This window comes from Chrysemys picta, chromosome 4 (genome assembly GCF_011386835.1).
Source record: "Chrysemys picta bellii isolate R12L10 chromosome 4, ASM1138683v2, whole genome shotgun sequence".
NCBI lineage: Eukaryota > Metazoa > Chordata > Testudines > Emydidae > Chrysemys > Chrysemys picta.
In genome coordinates, this window is record NC_088794.1 from 80,028,102 (window position 1) to 80,054,106 (window position 26,005).

At 41.2% G+C, this 26,005-nt stretch overlaps 1 protein-coding gene across 2 annotated transcripts in view; it reads left to right on the plus strand.

Moving 5' to 3' along the window:
* The window catches only part of TTC17 (tetratricopeptide repeat domain 17), an 85,705-nt gene extending 66,798 nt beyond the window's left edge, over nucleotides 1-18,907 (plus strand). Inside the window, exons 17-26 of one of the 2 annotated variants that reach the window (XR_010600602.1) lie at nucleotides 1,157-1,330; nucleotides 3,108-3,358; nucleotides 4,426-4,591; nucleotides 5,160-5,437; nucleotides 7,698-7,818; nucleotides 9,273-9,432; nucleotides 10,180-10,263; nucleotides 12,208-12,327; nucleotides 14,904-15,047; nucleotides 17,792-18,907. Coding sequence is in view for 1 of the 2 variants with exons in the window: in XM_005286752.4 (XP_005286809.2) it covers nucleotides 1,157-1,330; nucleotides 3,108-3,358; nucleotides 4,426-4,591; nucleotides 7,698-7,818; nucleotides 9,273-9,432; nucleotides 10,180-10,263; nucleotides 12,208-12,327; nucleotides 14,904-15,047; nucleotides 17,792-17,923 (1,352 nt within the window). In the remaining variant the exon portion in view is untranslated. The remainder of the gene's footprint in view (nucleotides 1-1,156; nucleotides 1,331-3,107; nucleotides 3,359-4,425; nucleotides 4,592-5,159; nucleotides 5,438-7,697; nucleotides 7,819-9,272; nucleotides 9,433-10,179; nucleotides 10,264-12,207; nucleotides 12,328-14,903; nucleotides 15,048-17,791) is intronic. The other variant, XM_005286752.4, reaches the window with a different exon arrangement.
* Nucleotides 18,908-26,005: the final 7,098 nt, after the last annotated feature.

A 26,005-nucleotide genomic window follows, 5' to 3' on the forward strand; every position in this document is an offset into this window, starting at 1 on the left:
AGTATATTCATCTGTAAACAGAATGCAATAATTCTTACCTCACTCATAGGAGACAAGAAGAAAGGTCCAGTGGTTAGGACAGGACACTAGTCTGAAACTCTGAATACATGGGCTCAGTTCCCTATTCCAACACAGATTTCCTTTGTCATTTGGTCTCTCTGTGCCTCAGTTATCCAGCTGTGGTAAAATGGTGATAATAGCACTTCGCCCCCTCACAGGGGTTTTGTGAGGGGTGGGCATTTGATTCCTTACATTGATAGATAAAATATACTAGGTGCTCAGATACTACTGTAACGAGGGTCAGATAAGTGCATAAGGTAGGAAGGTTGAGATTTACTGTTAATTAACCTTGGTAAAGCATTTGAGATCTGCGGTTGTACTTTAGCCATTGAAAATGCTGTTACAAGTTTGTGGTTGATTCTTAAGTGGCTACTCTTTATTTCAGGCTATTTTTCAGACTTTAAGATTTAATCCCATTGTTTGTTTACTTTGGGGTTTTATCTAAGAATGTCAAGAGAGCAGTATAATCATAGTGCAGGATAAATGGATACATTGTTCTGTCTATGCTCATTACTGTCTTTCCTTCTGGGTCTGATTTTTTGTGAAATTTCTCCCAGACATTTTGTGTAGTCCTTTTGTGTCTTCAATGAGTTCTGTGCTTCCAAATCTGTATGCCGACACCAAGGAGTTCTGAATTTTGAGTTAAATTCTCAACTTAATGAATTTATGATTTTGGCTTATGTTAATAGTAATAACATGACTAAATGGTGCTTCAGAAATATACATCCAAGTTAGCACCCAGTGTTTTTTCCCCCAGGTACTAGTTGCTCCAGTAATCTTCCAGGAGAAGAAACTGGGCTACTAATGAAAGAGAAAATCAGAGTAGATTAAGCATCTGAGATTCTTGTATTCTGTAACTTTTAGTGGCCTGATCTAGCAAAGTGCTTAGCACTCTGCACTCCCACTAAAGTCTCATTGAGTTGAGGTACCTTGTAGGATAGGCTTATTTGTCACTATGTAGGAGAAGGAGGAAAGGGGTGGAATGTCATCTCTGGATTGTTGCTTCTGCATCTTAATAATTCAGGGTTTGTATTAGATGATGTGTCCAGAGGAAGCTGTTTTATAATGTGTGTGTATCTTTCTCTGTTTTTTACAGGCCACTGTCATGAGAGAAACCCTGATGGCAACCATGACAAGCAGAAGTACTTTGGTGACCCCCAAGAGTCTGTAATAACAGCTGAGGAAGAAAACTCTGAGGGAGATATAGAAGAAGATCCAGAAGCCTTTGTTCAGAGTTCAACAGGAGACCCTTCCTCCCTGAGACTGGAAAGTAAGTCAGCCTTGGAATTTCGGTGCATGCCTGGACAATGAGCCACTTTCTACACTTCAAGCCGGTCTTCCTTTTCAGAAGAGCTGTTTTCCTTCCTATAGATGTGCTCTCCAGTTTTGCTTGCCTCAAGGATGAAACACCGATGACAAGACAGAAGAGAGGCTATTTCTTAATTCAGTTGATTTCTTATTTGATCTTTCAAGTCTTTCCCAAATAGCAGACAAATTAAAGGTGCTGCAGACCAAGGCTATGACTGAGTTTCTTTTACCTCTCAAGTGACCGGTTTCTTTTAGTTTGTGTGAGCAAAACCAGAGCCTGTGTACAGTATTCTCACTTACTGGAACATGACTTGTTTCTCCAACTGCTGCTCCTCCCAAAGTGAAATAATAATGAAACCTTTAAGAAGTTATAAAGTTTTTAAAATAGTGTGTGAAGCATCTTTGACACATTCTGCCTCTTTAATGCAAGTTTTACTAGGGGTATACTGTATAAGGCCTTAAAGCAATCCCCTGCATGACACAAAAGTTAGAGAATTGTGTGCATTAATATTTAACATCCTTCAGATTTTGAGCGCCTCAGACAGCAATCCTGGTGAGTTGTCCTCCCTTTTACTGTCCCTAATGAAACTCAGTAGTAATGAGGTAAACTGCTGAAATAGATAACGTTTTACTCTGTAGCATTTGAAAACTTTTTATTTCGTCTCCTTATTCCTGTTAACAGTTTTACAGGGAGAGAGAGGAAGAGAAATACGTAACCTTTAAAACTGATCATATTCTGTTCCCTACTCTTCTTCCTCAAGCCTAACAGCAAAAAGCATTAGGTTACAAGTAAAAGCCCAGAGAGCAGGGTATGGTCCAGATTTAAGGATACTATTTCCTAGAAGACACTGTTGATTTGTATACCCACCTCATTTGCACCTGGATAATTCCTGAATCAGCTGTACTAGATAAAAGTGGAGAGAGGAAGACAGAGTTGGTAAGATCAGGACATGGAGAGGTTTACTCCATGTCAGTGCTCAAGCTCAGAAAGCTACAGAGAAGCAGCTGTCTGTCTTCCCACTGAAACAAAGAATTGTCATGGACCGGGGGGAAGAAGAATGAGAATTGATCTAGAGTTGCCCACTTTTGAATCAGCAATTGATGAAGCATCATTATGGGAAGACTTATATTTTCATAAAGACTTTCCAATAGCTTCTGTCCATTTGTGATGCACAGTGAGTGAGCAGTGATCTTCCTATTCAATACTTCTGATTTTGAAAAAATAAATGAGAAGTTGGTACTGAGAGCACAACTGTCATGGTCATAGCAAGGTCTAAATTTCACCTAAGCCTTGTTTGCTTATGTCACTTTGCAGAGTCCTTTGTGTGAATGCATGTGTTCATGGCGAGGAAGGGAATTTAGTCAAATGAAATATTTCAGTTCTGTTTATTAAAACAAAATATTGTCATCAATCCAGCTTTCATGAGCAGCCCTATAATAACAAATCAACCTGGGTAACTCAACAGTTTTGAAGAACTTTAACAAGCCAGGGTGTTTGAAGTAAATCAGTTTTCCAGCTCTCAGCAAGTGGAAATGGTGATTTTTAAAAATTGTAGGAAGTTCCTTGCTTGAATTATCCATGGTGTTTACTTTTTTTAATTAAAGGTCTTAGATGGTCTGCATCATATTTGCACAGGTAGAAGACTTGAGGCATAGAACAGAAATATACCTTTGTACTGCCTTTGGGTACTATTGTAACACAAATAATTTTGGTGACATTTATTGACATTTAATTTCAGACACAGTTGTTGCAGAAAGCAATGACTCAGAAGGGGTGGAGAGTTTGGGAGATGCTCAGATGTCTGAAGAGATGTTGGCCTTGGTGGACGAGTTTGAAAATTCCTGGTCTCTCGAAGCCTTTGAGGGGGCACTGGAGGTGAAAGGTCGTCGGATGGACTTGCAGGGAATCCGGGTTCTAAAGACGGGTTCTCAGGATGGACTGGCTAGCTCCTGTTTTGGAGATTGTGGAGATGATGATGAAGCTGAATGGGTAAGAGCACTCATTTGCAAGATATAGTTTAGTAGCATTCATAAGTCAGATCCTAATTAACCATGACTGCAACAATGATGGCTTGAAGGGAGGCTGACCAGTTCAGCCTGGCATTCAGAGTCTTTAAACTCTAGGTCACCAGTCTTTCCTGGGTCATAAATGACCAAAAAACATGACCACCTGAGAGCTGGTTGATGGCCTGTGAGAAATAAGTTGGTAGTTTCAGTTCACCTCCTAACAGACAAAACTGCCACCAGCATTGTTACTATTGACATCTTTATTGGTAGCAAAGAGGCCAAGTATTGAATGAACCATGGAGCCTAAGTACACCTCTTATCTTTGGGGCAGTCCAGGCCCTCCTAGGCAATGGTTGAGTCTCACTGCTGGTGAATGGGAATGAAATTTGCACTGCATTGTGCAGGCAGAGGATTTCATTCTCCTTTGCTCTCAGATCTGGCACTTACCAGAACTGAATTCATTCTGATAAATACATTCATAAATTTAGAGAGACATGGCAGCTGAAGTAACTTTTATTAGAGCTACTACTGTGATGAGAGAGCAGCTTTTGAGCTCCACAAAACTCTTCTTTAGGTCTTTTTCTGACTTCATGAAGAGCTCTGTGGAATGTGAAAGCTTGTCTCTTTCACAAACAGAAGTTGGTCCAATAAAAGATTTTCACCCCCGTCTCTCTCATACCCTGGGACCATGACAACAACATGAAAAACATGAATAAACAATTGTCTTTTTAAAAAAAAAATCTACCTTGATGCATTCAAAAAACTAAAAAACAAAATGCTATTCTGCTTGAACTGGCCTTGGACTTTTACCCCCAATGGCAAATTAATATAAAAGGAAGGGTACAATATTAACTGAAAGGTCTAGTTAGTAAGAAGATACCTCATGTCCATTTTGACGGTGCTATGAACAGAACAAAAAGTAAAGTGTTCCAGTTCTGTAGCAATTAAATGAACTTTCTCACATAAACAAATGAAATACATTAGAGGATTCATGTGTGCAATATGGTATAATTTGTCACAGTTACCCCTACCAATGTTATTCTTTTACAGATCACATTCCAGGTCAAACGTTTAAAGAAACCAAAAGCAGAAAGCTTGGATCTTCAGGAGCCCCCTGGGAGAAATGGAGAGGAAGGGGTTAATGTAGAAGATGAAAACCTTTACCAAATGGCACTGGAGATCAGTGGCCCAAAGATACCCTCCCCTGGACCACCAGGTAAATTATTGTTTTCAGGGAAAGCAAATCCCGCAGTGCCTCACATTCCATTGTATTAATACATCAAATGGATAATAGTGAGATTACAGAGGTATATTTCGGTCTATATGAATAAGTGGCACAGTTAAAATTCTATCCCATTAAAATTCTCCTAGGAGCCCCTATTTCTAGAGTACAGTTGTGTTTTATATAACATCTTTCACCTCAGCTGTTTCCCAACACACTTTTGGGGGTAAAATGAAAAATAATAGAGAGAAATTGAGAGGAGAAAAAGCAAGGGAGGAAAGATGTTTTGGGGCAATATTTGAATGAAGCCAGAGAGATAATGAGGTGGTGGTGTAGTAGTATAGTAGTATTTACCTGGTGTCATTGAAGTGCACAGCATTTTTGTATCTTCAGATACCCCGGTGACAGACACAGTATGAGATACATTTGATATAATGAACAATCCCTGCCCCAAGGACTTTACATTCTGAGACAAAAACCAAATGTGGTCCCAGTCACAAAGTACTACTGAGTTTTTATTTTTACTGTGTTTTCTTTGGTGATGGCCTGAAACAATGACTAGACATCTGTTCCAGATGGTAGGAATTGCAGAAGAGAAGACTGTTGCACCAACTGAGGTGAAGTAAGGTGAAGAGAGAGATTAAGGTTGTGCTAGGGAGCAGAGAGGGAATGCAGGAGGAAAATAGAAAGAAGCAAGATCTGTAAGATAGGCTTGACCCAAGTGTGAAGGTGTGCCTCCACCACGAGGCATCAGTGGTATTCTGCACATGCTGGAATCAGAAGCGCCTGGGGATGCCATAGAGGAGAGAGTTCAAATAGTCAAGATGAGATGAAGTGAAGGTATGTGGAGGATTTCAGCAGACATGGAGTCTAGAGTGTTGTACTTGGGTAATGTTGCAGAGTTGATGCTAGACATATTGTTTTTTTTCAAGCAAAGGGCTACTTTATTGTAACAAATTTTAGTCAGTGACCAGTTGAAAGGTGGGATGGCCGAGTGGGTAAGGTGCTCAGCTACAGTCCTGAAGGTTGTGGGTTTGAGTCTAATTCAATCTCAGACTTAAAGGCCACCTCCAGTTCACCCAGCTGCAAAATGGGTACCTGATCCATTGGACTAGGATAGTCAAAGCAGTTGGACATGACGTTGGCCACATCACTCCATAGTGTACTGTTCACTATGAAACTGACATGCCTGGACTATGTCGTGTCAATGAGCCATTGGCTCAGGGAAACTTTTTGACTTTGACCAATTGGGGTGGATTTGACCTTGTGACTTAGGAGGCCACCTTGAAGGCTCTACTATGCACCTTTTAATAAGCTCCCATTTTAGCAGTTGGAAGACTTGGATTTGTTTAATATTCAAACAGTAAAGATTACTTGAGGCTAAGCAGGTTGGAAATTTGGATCGTACCTGTGACCTTACACTCCCCCATAATGCTGAGCTCACAAATATTATCTAGCTATCTCGGTCTTAGGTATTTGTATGGTGTCCGTTACTGTAGTATCTGAGCATCTCATATTCTTTAATATATTTATCCTCTCAATACGCCTGTGAGGTAGGAAATACTATTTATCCCCATTTTACAGATGGAGAGCTGAAGCACCGAGAGGCAAAGTGACATGCCCAAGGTCACGAAGGAATCTGTGCTAGATCAGGGAAATAAGCTCAGATGTCCCACGTCCCAGGCTAGCTCCCTAACCAGCAGACCATCCTTTCTCTTGTTATATATTATCATTCCTCAGTGAGATGATCACCACCACCACCAGCAGGGGGGCTCAGAAATGTCCATGTGAATTACTGAATACTTAAGAGTGAAATGCATTCCACAGTATTGACATGCTAAGAAATTATTACCCTGGCATGAATTTTCCCAGTGACGCACCTAGTACAACTTCCTTTAACAGGCCTCTAATCAAAGTGTTTTCTATGAGTTGATGTAATAGATTTATTTTAATTTTGCAAAAAGGGAAAGCACTTTCATGCAGAGGTAGGCGGTAAGATTTAGATCCAAATGGTGAAAGAAAATCAAGTAACTAGAAATAGATCTTGAAATGCTGCCTAGGCAATGTATTTAGCTCTTTGCTTGCTTGCTTTTTTTTTTTTTTTCTACATAGTATTGTTGATGTTATTAAGCACTGTAATAGTTAGAACCATATAGGGCCAGCATAGTTAGCCTCTTGCTGAGCTGCTAAAATACTTTTCTGCTTATACACTCCACTTGTTTTGAAACTGCCATGTGAGAGACAGTATTGACTGGTGGTTAAAACAGGAAATCTGAAATCGTAGGGCCTGATCCAAAACGTACTGAAGTCAGTGGAAAGACTTCAGTGGGGTTTGGCCCATCGGTCTTATTCCTTACTTTGTCACTGATCTTCTGCATAACCATGAACAAAGTACCTCCCTGCCTCAGTTTACTCATCTGTAAAATGGGAAGAATAATATTTACTTAACGGGGAGCTCTGAGATTTAATTTCTTAATGGTTTCTAAAGTACTCTTAGATCCACAAGCAAGACTCTGTAAAAGTTATCATCCATCATGATCAATAATAATGTTATTCCCTGAAAAATATTGACATTATTCCATCTCACCCTGAAACAAGACGAACAGAGGCTATAATAATCAAAAAAAAATTGCATTGGTTCTGGAAGTAGTTGCAGAACTGACAAGGAAAGCTCAGCACCTCCTTGGTAATATTTTCTATTTAATAATTTACCTCAAGAAACTCCAAGTGCAGAAATGCAGGTAACACGTTGCTTTTTTTGTGTGTAACCCAGAGAGTAATTATTCTTAAACTACAGATGTGGAAAGGTATTAATAAAAAGGTTTTTAAACATACACATTGCAGCCTGCCATATCCTGTTTAGGCTCGGATCCTGCAATCAGATCACCATAGGCAGACTTCTGGGTTCCACACAGGTGTGGGGCTCTTTTCACAGGGATCCAATTGCAGGATGGGGCCTTAGCTCTTTGAGGCAGGGAATACCTCACATGCCTCTACATGTGTAAAGTGCTGTGTAAATCTGATCCTTTATAAATCTTTAAAAATGAATCTTCGTAGCTTGTTTTTTTTTTTTTTTAAGATATTGCCTGCTTCTTTCTAGGGAAAAGGCGTGACTATCGCAGCCTGGGCTGGCCAAGTCCTGATGAGTGTTTGAAACTCCGCAGGGTGGAGTTCACTACTGTAGCCAGCACATGGCTAGCTGTTTCTGCTAAAAATATTGAGTGAGTATCATGCGTGTGAACGTAATCAAGTAATCGGGGTAGGGTGGCTGTATGGTCTTCTTATGTACATATGCCAAACATCTTAGTGGCCTGCTAAAGCAAATGGCAACTCTACTATGGCTTCAGCCAATCTTGATAGCACCTCTATGATACTCTACCCAGGGAGGTGAGTCTTTAACATGGAGCCAACAGCAGGGCTGGGGACTGTGACAGCCCCTTTGTTCTTTGATTTGAGGGTGTCTGTCCCCATGGGCCACTCACGTTTGCAGTTTAGGGGTAGTGGTAGATCCTCAGTTGTTTCAGACGGTCCTATAGCAGCAATGAACAGGGCGGCTATTTTCTATCTGTACTTGGCAAGGACCTTTTCTCTCAAATACAGATCATGTTACTGTTGTCACTGACTGTCACCTCAATTTACATGGGGCTCCTCCTTAAATCCATTCTTGTGCAGCCTGTTTGTTACGCACAGTATCTTGTGAGCATGACACCAATGCTCCCAGGTTTACTTGGGCTGCCTGCTGGTTTCCAGATGGTATTTAAGGACTGAGAGAGTGCTGCCTGTGAGCGATAGTGTTGTAGTTGCGGTCAATGGAAGTGCTGAGTTAGATCCCAATGATATAAGAGAGAGGAGGCTGTCAGCAGGTCATTCTCCGGCAGGGCCTTTCGATTCTGGAACTTGATACCCACCTTGGTCTGAATCTGTTGACGTTCAGGGATTGCTGCAAAGGCCATCTATTTGCTAGGGCTTTGGGGAAGGGCTGTGGGTTTGCATGGGTATATTTTGTTTTTTTTGATTTACATATTGGTTAGTTTAATTTTTGTTGTGTTCTGTTGTTGGGTGGCTTTTCCTTGTACGGACTGTTAAGTCAAAATAGACAGACTATCTCCCTCCCTTCCTTTCTAGCCCATGCTGTAATATTGCAAGTCCCCTTCATATTTGCATCCTTCACAGAAGAGAATATAAAACCTATTGGTTAGTCAGACAGAGGAGGGTGAGCTGTCTTGGATTTGGAAACCTGCTCTAACTAATGTAAACACTGAGCCAGGTTGGGGGTGCAGTGGGTGGGGGGGTTGCATGATCTGTATAATCATACGTGTATGAAGTGCTAATGGAAAAACTACCGATATGCCCCTATCCTTGGTGACCTATATCAACTCTGCTGCTGTAAGGAAACTAGCTTGTGGTTAACGGCCACTCCTGAAGAAGAGCTCTGTCTCGCCAACAGAAGATGGTTCAATAATGCCATTCAGTTATGCAGTCTAATAAGACAGACAAGTATGAGCTAGAATGGGTTAGCAAAGAAGTCTGCTGTTTTAGAATTTTGTCTACAAAGTGAAGGTCAAATTCCTCCTGTTCTTACCTGCTACATAAGCTGTTTTTGTTAATTGACTCCTCCCTCTCCTGACCAGAAGGGTCTGTGTATGATTTAGAACTTGTTTTTCTTCCTTTCTAGCATTACAGAGCACATCGATTTTGCCACACAGCTGCAAGAACCAGCCATGGAGCCCCTTTGCAGCCCCAATCTACCTGCCAGTATGCACACCTTGGACCATCTGCAAGGGGTCTCCAATCGGGCTAGCCTGCATTACACTGGAGAGAGTCAGCTGAAAGAGGTACACCTCTGTCTTAACATTGCTGTTTGAAGGCTATCCGAGATTTTAAGGATCAAGAGACCATGAGGTTTATGTCAAGGATGGGATGGTTCCGCGGATTTGTAATAGACTAACAAACCTTTCCTCACTGATTCACTGCTCATGGGTACTAATGAATGTACTTACTACCAAATAATGGGTATTCAGCAGCCTATGATGATCTCACTTCATTTTTTAGTAGATCAAAGACCATATTATCAATTCCCCTTTTTGCTTTCTAAACAAAAGAGACGAGAATCAAATGATCCCTGAACACTGAACTGCCTTCTCACTCCTAGAAGTTGTCCCTCTAATGCACACTGGAGAGGAAATTTGTCTAGTGACTGCCGCCAAGGCTATACCTATTCTGTGGCTAAACAGTCGCTAGAGTTGTCAGTCTGGGATCTTTTGCCAATAACAAAGTTATGTAAAGAAAAATTTACCATATATGTTGAGCAGATCACAAAATGTTGAATCCATCTCTTGTCATGTTTTCAACCTTTCAGTATTGTACTTCAGGGGCCATGTTCTCATTGCCAGCTAGTGTATTTGTACTGTACACAAAAGCCCCCAGATATGCAGGCAACACAGAGTCCTTCTTAGGGGAGGGATCCGGTCTTTGCTGGGAGACAGCATCAGATTTTAAGAAGCCATTTACTTATCTGTGTTTCCTTGATTTCATCTTGTCAATTTCCACTCTCTAAGCACCTGCCTTTTCCTCCTCCCTAGGTATTACAGAATCTTGGCAAAGACCAGTATTCACCACAGTCATTAGAACAAGTCGGAACTCGAATAGCCAAAGTTTTGGAAAAGGTATGTGTGTGTGACGGACAAAATTGCAACAGGGTCTTATCGTGTCTTGTACTTTACTTGCCTGACAATCCAGCCCTCGGGGCTATCTGTCCAGAAACTCGGTCTAGGACCATGGTGATATTGGATGATAGTTTAAAGAGAGTTCTATCTCTATGCAGTACCTGCAATTGCTTGTAAGCCTTTCTCTGACCCACATTCTGTGGTTATATAATGTGAGGTGAAGCAGTCAGATCTCTGTGCGTATCTCTTTAATAAAATAACATTTGTAAAGTTCTTTGGTATCCCACCCATATGATATCATCCCTGTGCTGGGCAGCATTGATTGTGATACTTCATTCTTCTTCACTGGCTTCCATCTGAGGATCTTGAAGTACTTTGAAAACATTAATAAATGTAGCCTTATGGCACCCCTGCCAAATAGGGACAGTGCTGTTGTGTCTGTTTTAAAGCTGAGGATACTAAAATATACAGAGATTAATGTCCAGATTCTCCTCTCTTACACAGCTACAACTCCCACTGAATCCAATGAGCTTCACCCAAATAAGGGAACCAGGAATTTGGCCTGTGATCTCCCACAGGCCTCTCACTAAGACTATGGCTGGGTTAAGCATAGAACACAGATCGTCCATCAGCTAGTTTTCTTCCTTAGCCAAATAACTTATCCAAACACTACAAGACTGCTATTGAGTTAATAGTGTGTGTGTGTGTGTGTGTGTGTGTGTGTGTGAGTCAGTCAGTCAGTCAGTCAGTCAGTCATAAAACAATGTTCAGATTTTATACCTGGACCCAGTTTTATTACATCTGCTGTCTGACTGACATCCACCAAAAGAAGTTGATCAGGTGAAATTCAGAACATTCTGCTCCAAAGCAGGAAACACTAAACCAGGCTGATTTATAAACTTAATGGAAGAAGTTTCCTATTTGGGCATCTCAGCATCAATGGTCTGTCTTGACATCACTCATTTCAGCAATATTGGACTATCTACTAGCTCTGAAACAACCTAGACTTTGTTCCATAATGGTCCACTACTCTTTGGTAGAGGCTTCTAGATCAGATGCCCACTTTGGTAGCGCTGTCCTGACATCTTTGTTTAAGTAGGACTCCGACTAGCCATCTCCAAGCAGCCAGATAGCTGCTTGTTAGTTACCAAGAGTGAAATCTATGTGGACAGTCACTCAGTTATCTACCCTACAGTAACTGTGGTTCTTTAAGATGTAATACATATGGATTCCATGACCCACCTTCTTCCCCACAACTATGGAGTCCTACTCCTTTGGGATCCTGTATTGGTGAAGGAACAGGTGGACAGTTGGGCCTGTTCTTTCTTTTGTGCCTTCAGCTGGGGGGGGTGGGGAGGCATAATGACAACTATGGTGCAGGTGTAGTCCAAACAAACACGGCTGGCTAGGAGAATTCAATCTTACATGCATGGATCGTAGGCATGCCAAGAGTAGAATCCATGTGGACAAGACGTCTGAAAGGACCATAGTTATTCTAGAGTAAGTAACTCTTCTTTCTTTAGGTTGCAGAGTCAAGCACTCGGAAATTGTGAAATGCCAGAATTCAGGTTGTCCATGCAACATTGATTTGGCCTGCTGGTGCAGATACATTGTTACATTCCTAAATTACATACTATTTTTCCATAGGACTCGTGCTCAAGAGTGCATAAGATGGATGCACAACAGGTCACAATGAAAGTTGCAGAAGCAACCATAAATTTGGCATTTCCTAATTTTCAGGCATTTGACTTTGCAATCTAGCTGTTTTGTATATCTCATTATTAGGTAACAAACACTTTTTTTGCTGCCTTTTCTAAAGGTATATTGTTTAATTTTTAAATGGAAAACATTGGTTATGGAGTGTAGAGGGAGGAGGTGGGGCTGGGAGAATATTTTGTACAGGTTTGTGTAATTCTTTCCCCCCTGCTGCATTGTTTTTTTCAGAATCAGACTTCCTGGGTCCTCTCCAGCATGGCGGCTCTCTACTGGAGGGTGAAAGGTCAAGGGAAGAAAGCAATAGACTGTCTGCGTCAGGCCTTGCACTACGCTCCGCATCACATGAAGGTACGTACGACACTGCTCACCGCTGAAATGAAATACTGGCAGCTCTTCCCACCTTGTGGCTCATCTGTAGCCAGATAACGAGTTCTCATCAGTTAGCTCTCATCAGCAACCCCCAGCTAGTGTAAATGTCATATGCACTCTCACCTGGCCAACGCATTGACCTAGGATATTAGCCAGTCCTAGTGAAGGTCCTTGAGCCTTTCATCACCTCTTTAATGTAGGATATATTTTTACACACCTGCAGAAGATACAGTTATAAGTCTCCCCTGAGCCTGGAAGGGCAGGTGAATGTTCTTCAAGACTGATATGCTCGGTAATAAATGGCAGGCAGGCTATCAATACATACATGAATCCCTTGATCATGTGGAGTTGCCTTAGTTGCTAAATTTATGTGGGCATGCTGGAACAGGAATTTGTTGTTTCTGCCACCCAGGGATTAGTTAATATGTTCTAGGAGTGCTTAATGCTTATATAGCATTTTCCATCTACAAAGAGTTTTACCTCTGTTGGGGAGGTTGATCATAGTCATTAGCCTCTTTTTACAGCTATGGAAACTGAGGCATAGAGTGGAGAAGGGACTTAGCCAAGGCTACACAGTGAGTCCATGGCAGAGCTGGGATTAGAACTGAAGAGAAAAGAAGGAAGAATGGTTTTGTCATTAAGGCATTGGATTGCAATTTGGGAGATCTGGGATGTGTTGCTGGCTCTGCCACAAACTTCCTGGGCCAGTCACTTAATCTTTGTGTGCCTCTATTCCCCATCTGTAAAATGGCGATTAGAGTGCTTCCCTACCTCCAGGGGTATTGGGAGGATGTACATTTTTTGTGCGGTGGTCAGATACTGTGGTGATGACATTCACATGGGTGGAAAGAGATAATTTAGTTTATGCCTGGCTTCCCTGTCCCAAGTGCAGTCCACCTGACAGCACTGTATCTATTTCAGTTCTACTGCATCTGTTTCACTTCTGTAATTCAGTCTTCCTTTGCCCTGTATCTCTTAAAGGAAGACTGGAACTAGGAGATTATGCATTATGCTGTTCTAAACCCAGGGTTGTGAGTTCAATCCTTGAGGGGGCCATTTAAGGATCTGGGACCAAAAAAAAAAACTGTCAGGGACAGTACTTGATCCTGCTAGTGAAGGCAGGGGACTGGACTCAATGACCTTTCAAGGTCCCTTCCAGTGTATAAGATAGGTATATCTCCATATATTATTATTATCAACTCTTTTTATTTATCTCCCTATCGCTTTCTTTTTATTGAACTGTCTAAGGCTCTTCAGAATTGGTTCCCTTAGCAATGTGTTTTGTGGGAGGGATTGGAGTAACATGATTGGCAGTTGTTAGCACACTGCCAACTTGGCAAGAACACAGCCCTGCAGTGCTGACCAATCTCCAGCAATTTCATGTCATTGCTCAATACCAGAATGCTTTCCAACCTCAGGACTTGTCTTCCTATTTGAAGGAGCAGCTGTCTCCAGAAAACATGTGGGCTTGGTTTGTTGAAATCCAACAGCTTGAAAACTCTGTGAGGCTTGGCACTGAATGAACAGCTATTCAATATTTTGTTTTATCCTCATGTGTGTCTCCATGCCTTATTTACGGCACATTATTCAAACCCTTTTCTGACTACAGAATTTCCTTATAGGTTTTTCTGTGGCACTCTTCACTATAGTATCTGAGTGCTTCACAAACATGAATGAATTTATTTTTACAAGACCCTGTGAGGTGAGGTGGTACTCTCCCCATTTTAACAACCGGGAATGGAAACACAGGGAGACGAATTTCAAAAGTGTCCATTTGTTTTGGGTGCCCAATATGAGAAGTCTAGGGCCTGATTTTTCAGAGTACTTAGCATGATGTAGCAATTTATGTATTCAAAGCATAGCTCTCATTGATTTAATTTGCAATTGAGAGTGCTCAGCTCTTCTGCAAATCAGACCCCCATCAGGTGCCCAGAAAATGAGGAATAAACAATTAGTGGCCACCTGTGAAAATTGGGTTTATGCAACTTTCCCAGCATCACATAGGAACTCTGTGACAAAGGCAGTTCTCCAGGGCGGCCTTCAGCTGCGTTAACAATAAGACCATCCTTTCTCTTCCCAAAATCCCCCTGCCTCATCACTACACACCTTCTAACTTCTGCAACATATAAGGCAGGGGTCCTACAGTCTCCTTCACTACACAACACTGATTTATCCCCAGAGGAATCCTGTGGGGGGGGAAATAGTATGGTATCATGTAACTAAAGATTATATCATGCATATGCTCAAGGGGGCCAAATTAGAATTGCACAGGCAACCTTAAAACTGGCATTTCTTAACTTTTGAGTGCTTGACTTTGCAACCATAATGAATGTTCTGTTAATGTAGATTTTTGTGTGTAATTACATATAAATATTACAGATGTCTGGATTTGTACTTCTGAAGTCTAAACCCATGAGAAATAAAACCCATCTCCAAGAAATAACCCAGTGGGAAGGAAGAGATGGTAGAGCCCCTGCCAACTCCCTGATTCAGGGTCAAGAGAATGCAGCTTGTACTGCCCACTCCCTTTATACCTCTGGCTCTTCTCTTTTCAGGATGTGCCACTAATAAGCCTAGCGAACATCTTCCACAATGCAAAACTTTGGAATGATGCCATCATCGTGGCTACCATGGCAGTGGAAATAGCCCCGCACTTTGTGGTTAATCATTTCACACTGGCTAATGTCTATGTTGCAATGGTGAGTAGCAGCTGCTAGATTTTCTCCCATCTCCAGATACAGCGTAAAGCAGCTTTGAGCCCAGGAGCAAGCTTAGAATTTCAAGGCTGGGGGTGCAGGAGGCTGGACGTGGAGATGAGCAAGATCAGAAAGGAGGAATATTCTTTCAAATATGCTCTTTGAATTATTCCCACATCTACACTGATCATTTAATACTGGGATGGCTACTGTATTTATAGTCTCCTGTCACAATGCTATGGCTATGGGGCCTAGTAATGACAGTAGCAAACTGCAGATAATTCTGCTTAATCCCCCCTCTAAATAATGTCCTAAAAGTTTACATGGCACCGGAAAATTGGAGACAAACAAAGAGTCCCTGTCTTGAATAGTTTGCAGTCTATAGGCCCAAGTGGTACAATACAATACAAAATAAGTGGATAACGCAAGGGAGGCGTAATTTCAATATCTAGTTTATCAGCCCACAAAGATCACTAGTTGGTAGAGAGAGTTTAAACTCCCTCACATTGTAAACATATTTCTTTCAACATCTTTCACCCTGTTGATTAAAAGGAGCAAGTGTCTCTCATGCGCCTAGATTATCCACTTCTCATTGGACCTATGTTGTATACTTGATTCTGATCAACTAGCAGGGCTGGTGCCAAGAAATCAGGCTGGTAAAAGGGGGACCATCAACTTGAAATCTAGTTAGTATCAACGAATGAGTCTGAAGTATTTTCAGGTATTACGCTTGTCTCTGATTGCCCCTGCCAATTTTTCAGGACTTAATCACATATTCTTAATTTTTTAAAATGTTTTGACTCTCCATTGTTGCTGTATTAAAGGCCCACACACATAACCGAGGAAACTGACTGGGTGGTCAGGTACTACTGTGGTGGGGGTGGAACATATACATAATTAGATATATTGTGTCACTAACTGCACACAGTGCTGCCAAATGCACAGTGGAAACAAACTAAAAATATTGTTTTTCCTCTATCCCTTTATATTGTAGTAATCTGAGTGATCTCTTGAGATAATAGTATGCAAAGCATGTCAGACAGAAGTGAAATTGAGTTGCTGGTGTCCTTTTAAAGTTAACCTTCTGAAAATACATACCACCATGCCTTTTCCCATCCTCAGCACACCCTTTCCCTGCTTCTAAAATGTCCCCTGGACCTAGGGATTCTTGGCAGGGGTGGGGCACGACAGGGCTGGCAGAATTGGTTCTGCAACAAGTGCAGAGGGCTTCCTGGACTTGGGATGTTCCCTGTGTGGGGCCTTTTTTGCACCAGTTCAGGCAGTACATAGGGCCTGCAGCATGGAGACAAATTCCCTTGCTGGGTCAGGTTACACATATATCAAAAAGAGTAGCTCCAGCAGAGTGACTGGGATTACTTTACTGTTTCTGGGAGCAGAATCTGTCCCAGTAAGCTAAGTATCTAAAATGTCATATTAGCTACCAATACAGCATTAACAATGTTGACGTACACTAGATTTAACCAGCAAATTGCCGTATAATTTGGAAATGTTAGCCGTCTGGCAAGTGGAGAAAATACTGGGAGATTCTACTGAGTCTTACACAAAACTGTAGAATTGTGTGGAAAATAAAACTAAAGGGACATCAGGGTAAAACCAAATCACTATAAAAGTATCCTTACGTGTGTTACTAACAGAACTGTAAATAATAGCAGCTAAAAATGGAAAAGTCTCTGGTTCTTCACATCAGATGCTGCTCGTTAATTTCTCACTTTTCCAATAAGAAACTAGTTTGGGGCTGCTTACGTGTAATTCCACAACAAATGCTCCTCCTTGAGTGAATCACAGAAAAACTATACTTTGTTGATTGGTCTGTGTAACTATTATAAATAACACTTGGCATCTTTTATCCAAAAATTTCAGAGAGCCTCACAAACACTGATTTAATTAAGCTTCCTAACCTCACGGGGAAGTGAGTATTATCCCCATTGTATAAACGGAAACACTGAGGTAAGGAACGGGTATGACTTAAGCAAGACCACTTGTTGAGTCAACGGCAGAGCAAGACCCAGAAGTCTTAACTCTGAGTCTCCTGCTCTAAGCACTAACCCGCACTGCATTTCAATGAACTATACAACTTGTGTTTAAAAAAAACTGAGATAGAAAAAATTTTTGAAAAATAGGCTACAGTGCTAGGCATTATATCCCCTTTCATCAAGAATCTCAAAGTGCTTTACAAATACTTATTGATCAAGTCTGCACGGCAATGAAATGCCCACGGCTGGCCCAGGTCAACTGGCTCAGGCTGCAGGACTTTAAAATCACTCTCTAGATATTTGAGCTCTGGGTAGAGCCCGAGCTCTGGGACCCCCGTGAAGGGGGAGGGTCCTAGAGCCCAGGCTCAAGCCTGAGCCTGAATGTCTACACAGCAATATTTAGCCCTGCAAGTCCAAGTCAGCTGACCCAGCCAAGCCATGGCCAGACCATGGGGCTTTTATTCTAGTGTAGCTGTACCCCAAAGGTCATATCCTGGGAGGTGCTGAGCGTGCTCCACTCTCATTGACTTAATTGTCACTCATCACTCTGGGATTGGGCCATAAACCACACAACATCCCTGAGAGGTAGGTGAGGAAAATAGAGAGATCACTTCAACTACTTCTGGGGTAGAACACCACACATTTAATGACCCCCCGCAGCACTGCACAATCATTTAGGATAGGAAGTGAATAGAATATGTTGTGGCTTTTGTTGTTTTGAAAGCTGACCTTTTCAATCTTCTTTCCTTACAGGAGGAGTTTGAAAAGGCCATGAGATGGTATGAATCAACATTAAAACTCCAGCCTGAGTTTGCACCAGCAAAGAGTCGAATCCGCACCATCCAGTGTCATTTACTCATGAAAAAAGAGCGACGGTCTCCATGAAGATCAGCAGCAGCTTCTTTTTTCTTAAGAAAACAAAATCATTGTTCACTATTCTGCTTTTAATGAGGGGTGCTAAGATAAATTGGGGAATCAAGATTTCTAACAGAACTCTTGGAAAGAAATGGGGTTTGGATCAAGGGATTTTTAGTTTGTTTTTTCAGGTGGAGGATTATCTTTGGGAAATAAATACATTTCACAAACCATGATTTAAAACATCTGTGTAAATACTGAGCCAAGAAACTTTCCATGTGTCCACGAACTACTCCAGGATTATTAGGTTTTTCTTAATGCTCAAATTGGCACCAGCACCAACAATAACTTCCTTCATTTTGTAGCATTTAAGTCAATGGAAATGCAAAGCACATCCTGCACCAAATAGCAAAAAGTTATAATCAGCTCTTCACCCATCAGAAACTCATGCTTTACCCAGTCTTGTCCAGTCCATATTGCTGTGTTACCAGCTTCAAGTTAGTTTGTGGGGAGGAGGGAACATGATTTAATACAAAATCTTAGTTAAACAAAGTGTTTTAGGAACATCAAGCCTTTTTTATACTGTTATTTCTGTTGGGGGATGGGGATGAGTAGGAGGATGGGAACAGCAGAAGACCACAGTCTAAATGGTTTACGTTTTGGTTAGAAGACAAAAAGAGGTTAAATCAGTTAAAATCCAAATAAGAGGTTTTATATCTGTCTGTATATTCGAAGCCCTCTGGAGCCCTGAGTCTTTGTTTTACTAATTCTTTGTTCGCTGTATTTTTACCCATCTTGGAATAAGGTGCAAGTGTTGCAGTCTATCTCTCTGAGCCTTAGAGACCTTGAACTGCTGAGAAGGAGAGAGAACAGAAATTGTGAGCAAACAAGTCAGGTGGAGTTTTTCCATATCAATCTTCTTTGGTCGGTGGAGGACCTGAAGCTCCAGACGACATTGTTGAATCAACAAGGGCACATACTTGGAACAAAATAAAATTATGTTTATGAACAAAACCCTGGCCTGTGGTTTAATTTTTCTATGCCTCAGATTCCCCTTCTGGGAGAAAAAAAGGAAATGATAGTTTGAGCTGATCGGAATAATTTCGACTAGATTAAATTCATCAACATTTGTTTCATCGAAGCTGAAACATTGAGCAAAGACTTAGCAGTTTTGATGAAATTTTTGTCAGTAGGGGGTTTTTTTTGAGAGAGAGACTCTCACTGTGTAATGGATAGTTAGGACATTAATGTTGGGCTGTAGGAGATCTCTGGAGCGAAGTATTCTGCTCTGAATCAGGCAGAGTAGGGACATGAACCTGACTCTCCCATATCCCAAGGCAGTGCATTAAATGTGCACACTCACCCCTTCCCAGACACAAAAGCTCAGGTTTTGATCCAAAACCAGACATTTTGAGACAATTTAATTTGTGCAAAAGCATTTGAAAGGGTTTTCATCCCAGAGCAGAACAAAAATAAATTTTGGAACCTCAAAAGTGGTTTTGAAGCAGAACTGTCGTCCTCCAGTCAGATCTAGTGCAGCTTGTTGAAAAATGAGGGGGCGGGAAAATCACAAAAAGTCAACGTTTTTTGTTTTGAGGTTTTTAAACATTTTAGAACTCTGTTCTTTTCAAACGTCATTTACCTTTTTCCTTCTTCTGTTCCTCCCGTCCCATTTTACCTCTTTTTGTTTTGCCATTGAAAAAGGGGTAGAGAGAAAAATCAACATTTTTGTGGCTTTTTATTTAAAAAATGGAAAAATTTAGATAATTTTTTTTTTACAAAATTTCTGGTTTTGGACAGAAGCCATTTTTTACCAGCTCATAAAATACCCCTGTAATGAAGATATATGGGTTCTTTAATGCACTCTGAAGATGAGAAGTGCTGAGAATTATTTATTCCAAACAATTTCTGCTTATCTAGAGAAGATGATGCAGGTCTGACCAAATGCTACAGTTGTACAGATTCATTTTTATAAAAATAAGTGAATATGTATGAGTTAAGCGATGTCCTCTGGTTGCCAACAAAGCCCAGGGTGTCACAAAATTTATTTCCCAGACTAGAAGTTTACTGATAGCTAAAGGTTACTGAGAAGGAGGGATGTGTATATAGGCAAAAATACAGAAATGGTCATTTCAGTAAGACAAATTCTCCAAAATCTTTTCCTAGAAGATCTGGTAAAACACAGCTATTGGATCTGAACTCTGAAGAGGCTTGTTGTATGGTAGTCTAGCTTGGTTTCTGTAGCCAAGAGGTAGAGTGCAGATAAATTGAAAGAAATCTCATCAGTTGTCTGCTTGTGCCAGGAATAATTATAGTAAAAGACTTGCTTAAAGTTGAACTGAAGCAACCACTGAGCTGGAAAAATCTATTTACAAAGTGGCTTTTCAGTTTGCTGCTTAACTCAGCCTTTGTTTGCAATTAGAGCTGATAATAGATGTTGGGAGCCACCTAGTTGGTTGTACAAACCCTCCCTTGCTGCTTCATCCACAAATTTTAAAAGGAAAAGTACTGTCTCCTGTTCTGGCTCTAGACTGAAGAGGTTCCTTCCTCTTGCTCCCCTATATCTTCTGGTCAGTATCGAGAGGTTGCCACACTCTGGATTCTCTACACTGCTGCTGTCTCTTTCTGGCTGGTGCCAGTTGTTCATATGAATGCTAAGGCCATGAGAACCTAGAGCAGCAGTGGGAGGAAGGTAGAAAACTATCGTTGGCCTTGGCAAATGATTCAGTAAATCTTTATGGACCACTAGAAATTATGCTCAAATACAGCAGAGATGAAAATGTTTAACAATACCATAGTAGACCAGATGTAAAATACCATGAGGACTGCTGTATACTTTTCTCTTAGAAATAGCCATGCAGATAGCATACAACAGGATGGAACAAACACTGTTGATCCGTGACTGACAATGTGTGCATGACAATATCCACAAACTGGTACCATAAGCAAGAAGATCTCAGAACTCAGCGCTACAGACCTTTTTAATCTGATTACTTTCCAGAGTTCACATCAACTTCTTCAGACAAATACCTAATAAATAATTTGTCCATTAAGGGAAAGTCTGTTCTTTGAAATCTGTCTGCATCTTGGCTAAGTACCGCAAGGAAGCCTCCTCTGCCTTCTCACCAAAGAATTTATATTTACAACTTTCCATTGCTTATTTTTTGTTTAATTTGTACAATCCACCTGTCCTATAACTTTGGGCACATTCACAATTACTATTTAAAAACATTACAAAACAGATCTGAGTTGGCAGTAATTCTGAAACCCTCCTTTTGTACCCAGACTAAAGCTATGTCTATGCTATAGACCAGGGGTAGGCAACGTATGGCACGCGTGCCGAAGGCAGCACACGAGCTGATTTTCAGTGGCACTCACTCTGCCCGGGTCCTGGCCACCTGTCCGGGGGGCTCTGCATTTTAATTTAATTTTAAATGAAGCTTCTTAAACATTTTAAAAACCTTATTTACTTTACATACAACAATAGTTTAGTTGTATATTATAGACTTATAGAAAGAGACCTTCTAAAAACGTTAAAATGTATGACTGGCACGTGAAACATTAAATTAGAGTGACTAAATGAAGACTCGGCACAGCACTTCTGAAAGGTTGCTGACCCCTGCTATAGACCTTACAGCAGCACACTCGTACCACTGCAGCTGCACTGCTGTAAGTTCTCCCATGTAGCTGCTCTATGCCGACGGGAGAGAGCTCTCCCGCCAACCTAATTAAACCATCCCCATCCAGCGGCAATAGCTATGTTAGTGGCAGAGCAGCTCCTGCCGACATAGAACTGTCCACACCAGTGCTTTCGTCAGTGAAACGTATGACGGCTGGGATGTGGTGTGTTTTTTTTTTTTTCACACCCCAGGACCAACAAAAGTTTTACCGAAGAAAGTGCTAGTGTAGACATAGCCTAAGACCTGTTCCACAAAACCATTCCCTAAGAAAACATCTGAGTGCATATAGTCTTTGTAATATGCCCTGAATCAATCGAGTTGGGGTATGTCTGATCAAGAGGTGAAACCAAAGAGAATGTCCTTCATTCCAAACTCCATGCCTCAATAGGGATTGACAACTTGAGTATCCCAACTGTTCTCAAATATCAGGTTAAAACATGAGGTAAAGTATGCTGGACCCAGACCACAGCAGAATTTTTTTTTTTAATTGGCTTTGTAAATTAAAACTAACACCCTGAATTGGAAGCCAAGTGCATTTTATGGAGCAGAAAATGACATGCTCCATGTAAAGTCTAAGTAAAATAGCCAGTTCATTCTGCATAGACTGACATTTCTAAGTGTATCACTATAGTAATCTAGTCCAAGAGTGACAAAGACCTGGATAGTTGATGTAAGTTCTCACAGCTGATAGCAAATGTAACAATCACCTGGACCAAAAAAAACCCTCTTGATCACTGCTGCCATGTGGGCATCTAGCAATAGCCAGTGGTCCAGTTATGTATGTTATTGACACAAGGTGGGTGGGCTCTCCCCTTCTCCAGATAGCTCTGTCATCTTAAGGTAATGCCGTAGATGCCTTGTTCCACCAATAATCTCCCAAAAAGGGAGATTCAGGACAGGGGGTGATAATTAGGAAGATTGTGTCAAGCTCACATCTTGATCCATGGACTAACAACATGAGAGATTCTTGCACACTGTCCTCATAAAGGGAAGGGAAGTGGAGGCAGTCTCTACCAATAGTGGACCCAGTACCACCCTACTAGATAGTATCAGCCAAGAAAGACACATGTCTTAATTGCAGGTGGTAGCCCAAAATTCCCAGAGCACATCCAGGAACTTAGGAAACTTGATCAGCTGAAAGTGGAGAAGAAATTGCGAAAGTGCTCTGCCACCACTGAGGTTCCAAGTGAGTCCAAATCAGAGTGCTTTCATCCAATCGGAAAACTCACCGCAAAAAACATTTGATCCTCCCTCTCTCCAACAAAAGGCAGCTCATGGCAAAATCAGAATAGTTCTGATCAGAATTTCTTGAACGCTATAGTGGAAGGGGGGGAGACCTTCATTGCTCCCATCGTGGCCCACAGCACAAGATTTTATCAAATCTTTTTGTAATGTAATAGATTGAAGTGGGAGCATGACTTCCATGACCAGTACCCCAGCTGCTTCTTTCCTCACTCCATCTGTTGCAAACCAACTGTACAGAAGTCAAAAACATACTCCTGAAAACATACTTCTTTGATTAAGCTTATGAACCCCTAGTTCACGCACTCCTCTATAGCTTACTGTGCAAAAACTTAATCTGGGTAAAAACTGTAGAACTACGAGCCATGTTCTTAGCATTCTTATTGAATCGGGGTTTAGGGCACTTGCTCTAGAGTCAGGAGACCTGTGTTCTGTTCTACGGTGGGAATACACACAGCAAAAAACATTCAATTCTCTGTCCAAGAATTCTATTCCCAGCTTTGCCACTGACCTACTGTGTGACCATGGGCAAATTATTTCCTCCTCTCTGTGCTGCTTTTCCTCCTTCCCCCTGCCCCCCCCCCCCTTTGATTGGCTTGTCTATCTAGAAAATAAGCTGTTTGGGGCAGGGACAGTTGTCACTATGTCTTTGTACAGTGCCCCGATTTCAGCTGGGGCTTCTGTGTGCTACATAATACAAATAATATGAATAATAATTACTGTCAATAACCAGTGAAGCTCATCAAGTAAGGAAAGGAGGAATTTAAGAGCCACCATATCAATAGTCAGCAGGCAGTTTTAAAGATCATCCCTTGAGCAGTGAGAAAAAATCAAGATCCTTTCCCCTAGAGAACTATTGGTTCTTGTGTGTAGTAATCAAAACGATCCCCTGGTTTCAAGCATCATAAGTGGTGTCCCTCTGGAATGCTGCCAGTAACTCTAGAACCTTGATTTCTTAGGAGATCAGCTGATCATATTCCTTTACATCAATTGGGATCCTCTTAAATACAGGTCCAAAAAGGTAAGCAAGGCTTTCATGTCTCCATGTACCTGGGTCAGTTGTTATAAAAAAATATTTTATTGCGGAGCACCCAAAAATGCACTAAGCGCCATCTGGACACAGAGAGACTCAGCCCTGTCCCAGAAGATTTTATTATCTAAGACCTGTCAACATTTAGGTACATAATTTTAAGCAAGTGAATAGTCTCACTGAGTTAAATAAGACTAATCTCATGTTAAACCTAGTCACATGTGTAAGTGTTGACAGGATCGGGGCATAGGCAGAGATATGATTGGAGGAGCTTTATTGCTAACCACAAGCCTTCAAAAGTCATGAATCAGGCCCCTAAACATCATGAGATTGTTTAAAATCTCATGATTTTTTAAAGCCAACTTGATTTCTTTTTGCCTTTGGTTTTTGAGCCTTTAGGGGTGCACTGGGATCATGTTTCCCAGTTTTTCCCTGCAACCATGAGGGTCAGAAACTTACTTTTGTTTTTAAAGGAAAGGGGAAAGTCCCACCTTATCACATGTCTTCAGGAGCTGGAGCTTTAAGTAAAACATGAAATATGGCAAGATTTGCAATAAAATTGTGAGAAATGATAACCCTTGAGGAGGTGAGGCAAACCAGAGGGAAGAGGTACTACTGAGGGAATGTACGTTTACAAAGACAAGATGAGCTAGGTTTACTGCATATTCTACTGGTTTGGCTTGGTTTGGTTTACTAATTTTAAGCACTTCCCCTTCTTTAGTCCCTCAGAATCATGATATTGCTAGATCATGTCTCATTATTAAAATTATTTTATTATTTATATTTTATGATGCCTGCAGCGTGCTAGTTGTTTCACAGCAAGGCAGGCCTCAGCTCTAATGAGCTTAGCATTTGTGGGCCCCAACCTACAAGGAACTCTGGGTGGGCACAAGAATCCACCAGTATGGGGCTCTGTGCAGGATCAGGGATTGAGTGACACTTATTTATTCAAATTTTTATCAATATCCATAACTGTCCAATCCAGTGCTGCAGGTAAGCGAGGATAAAACAGACCAGCAATAGGTGGGCAGGGAAGCAGGAAAAGGTTACTCAGTGTAGGCACATGTTTTTTCTGGGTAGTTGAGATTTTTTTTTTTTTTTCATTTTATCTGCAATGTCTTTTAAAGGATCAAACAGCCATTTTTTGGTAGGCATTGCTGCAGAAATGGACTTTCAGGAGGTGAGGGTAGATGAACAGATTTTGAAAGGGAAGGCCAAGTGTAACGAGTATCGTGATAGAAGGCACAGATGTGTGAGGAAACAAAAAGGGGGAGAATGGTTGGTGTCATTGATGGAGCAGAGAGGATAGGAAAACAAAGGGAGCCCAGGTCAGAGATATAGCCTAGGTCTGTTTGATGTAAGGCTTGGAAGGTAAGGACAAAAGCGTTTTAACTTGATGCCAAGCACCGGAGGAAGGAGGCTGTGATAGTCACGGTAGGAGATGATCAGGGCATGAATGAATGGTTTGGCCACTTTGATGAAAAGGAAAGGGCAGATTTTTTTTTTAAATGTGGAGGAAGATGGACCTTAAATAACAGAGAGAATGGTGGTGGTATCGAGTCTTGCGGAGAATTGGAGGAATAGACAGGGCTTGAGGAAATATTATTAACTCAATTTTGACCACATTAAGTTTGAACTGATGGAGAGCCATCCTGGATGAGAGACACCAGGAGTGGAGAAGTGTATCTGAGTGCATTAAGGATCATCCTCTAATACCCTGGTTGCTTCTTGATGTTAGAGAATAGATGATGTTGTTACACTAATTTCTTCCCTTGAATACATATTGCCACCAGACTTATGATGGTCTATGGCCCTGTTGCCCCTGCAGCATTGTCCTTGTTTGGTTGGCATTAAAGTGCTCCACATTTCTCTGCCTAGAACAAAAGATATGATAGCAGCAAATCAAGCAGTGGTCCTTCTAACCTAGGAGTGAAGTAGTGAAAATCTTTGCACTATACCTTTTTAGTTGTCTCCATCTCTGTCTAGACTCAAAATTGTCTCCTCCCTAAGCTTATTTCATGAGATTATTATTATTATTTATTATACTTATTTTAGAGCTGTTTAACTTTAAACTAAGCATCCTGGGTCCTATATGGGAGGGAAAATGGAGAGTTGACTGTCTTTCTATTCACATTTGTCCTCTTTTCTTGTAAGTGATTG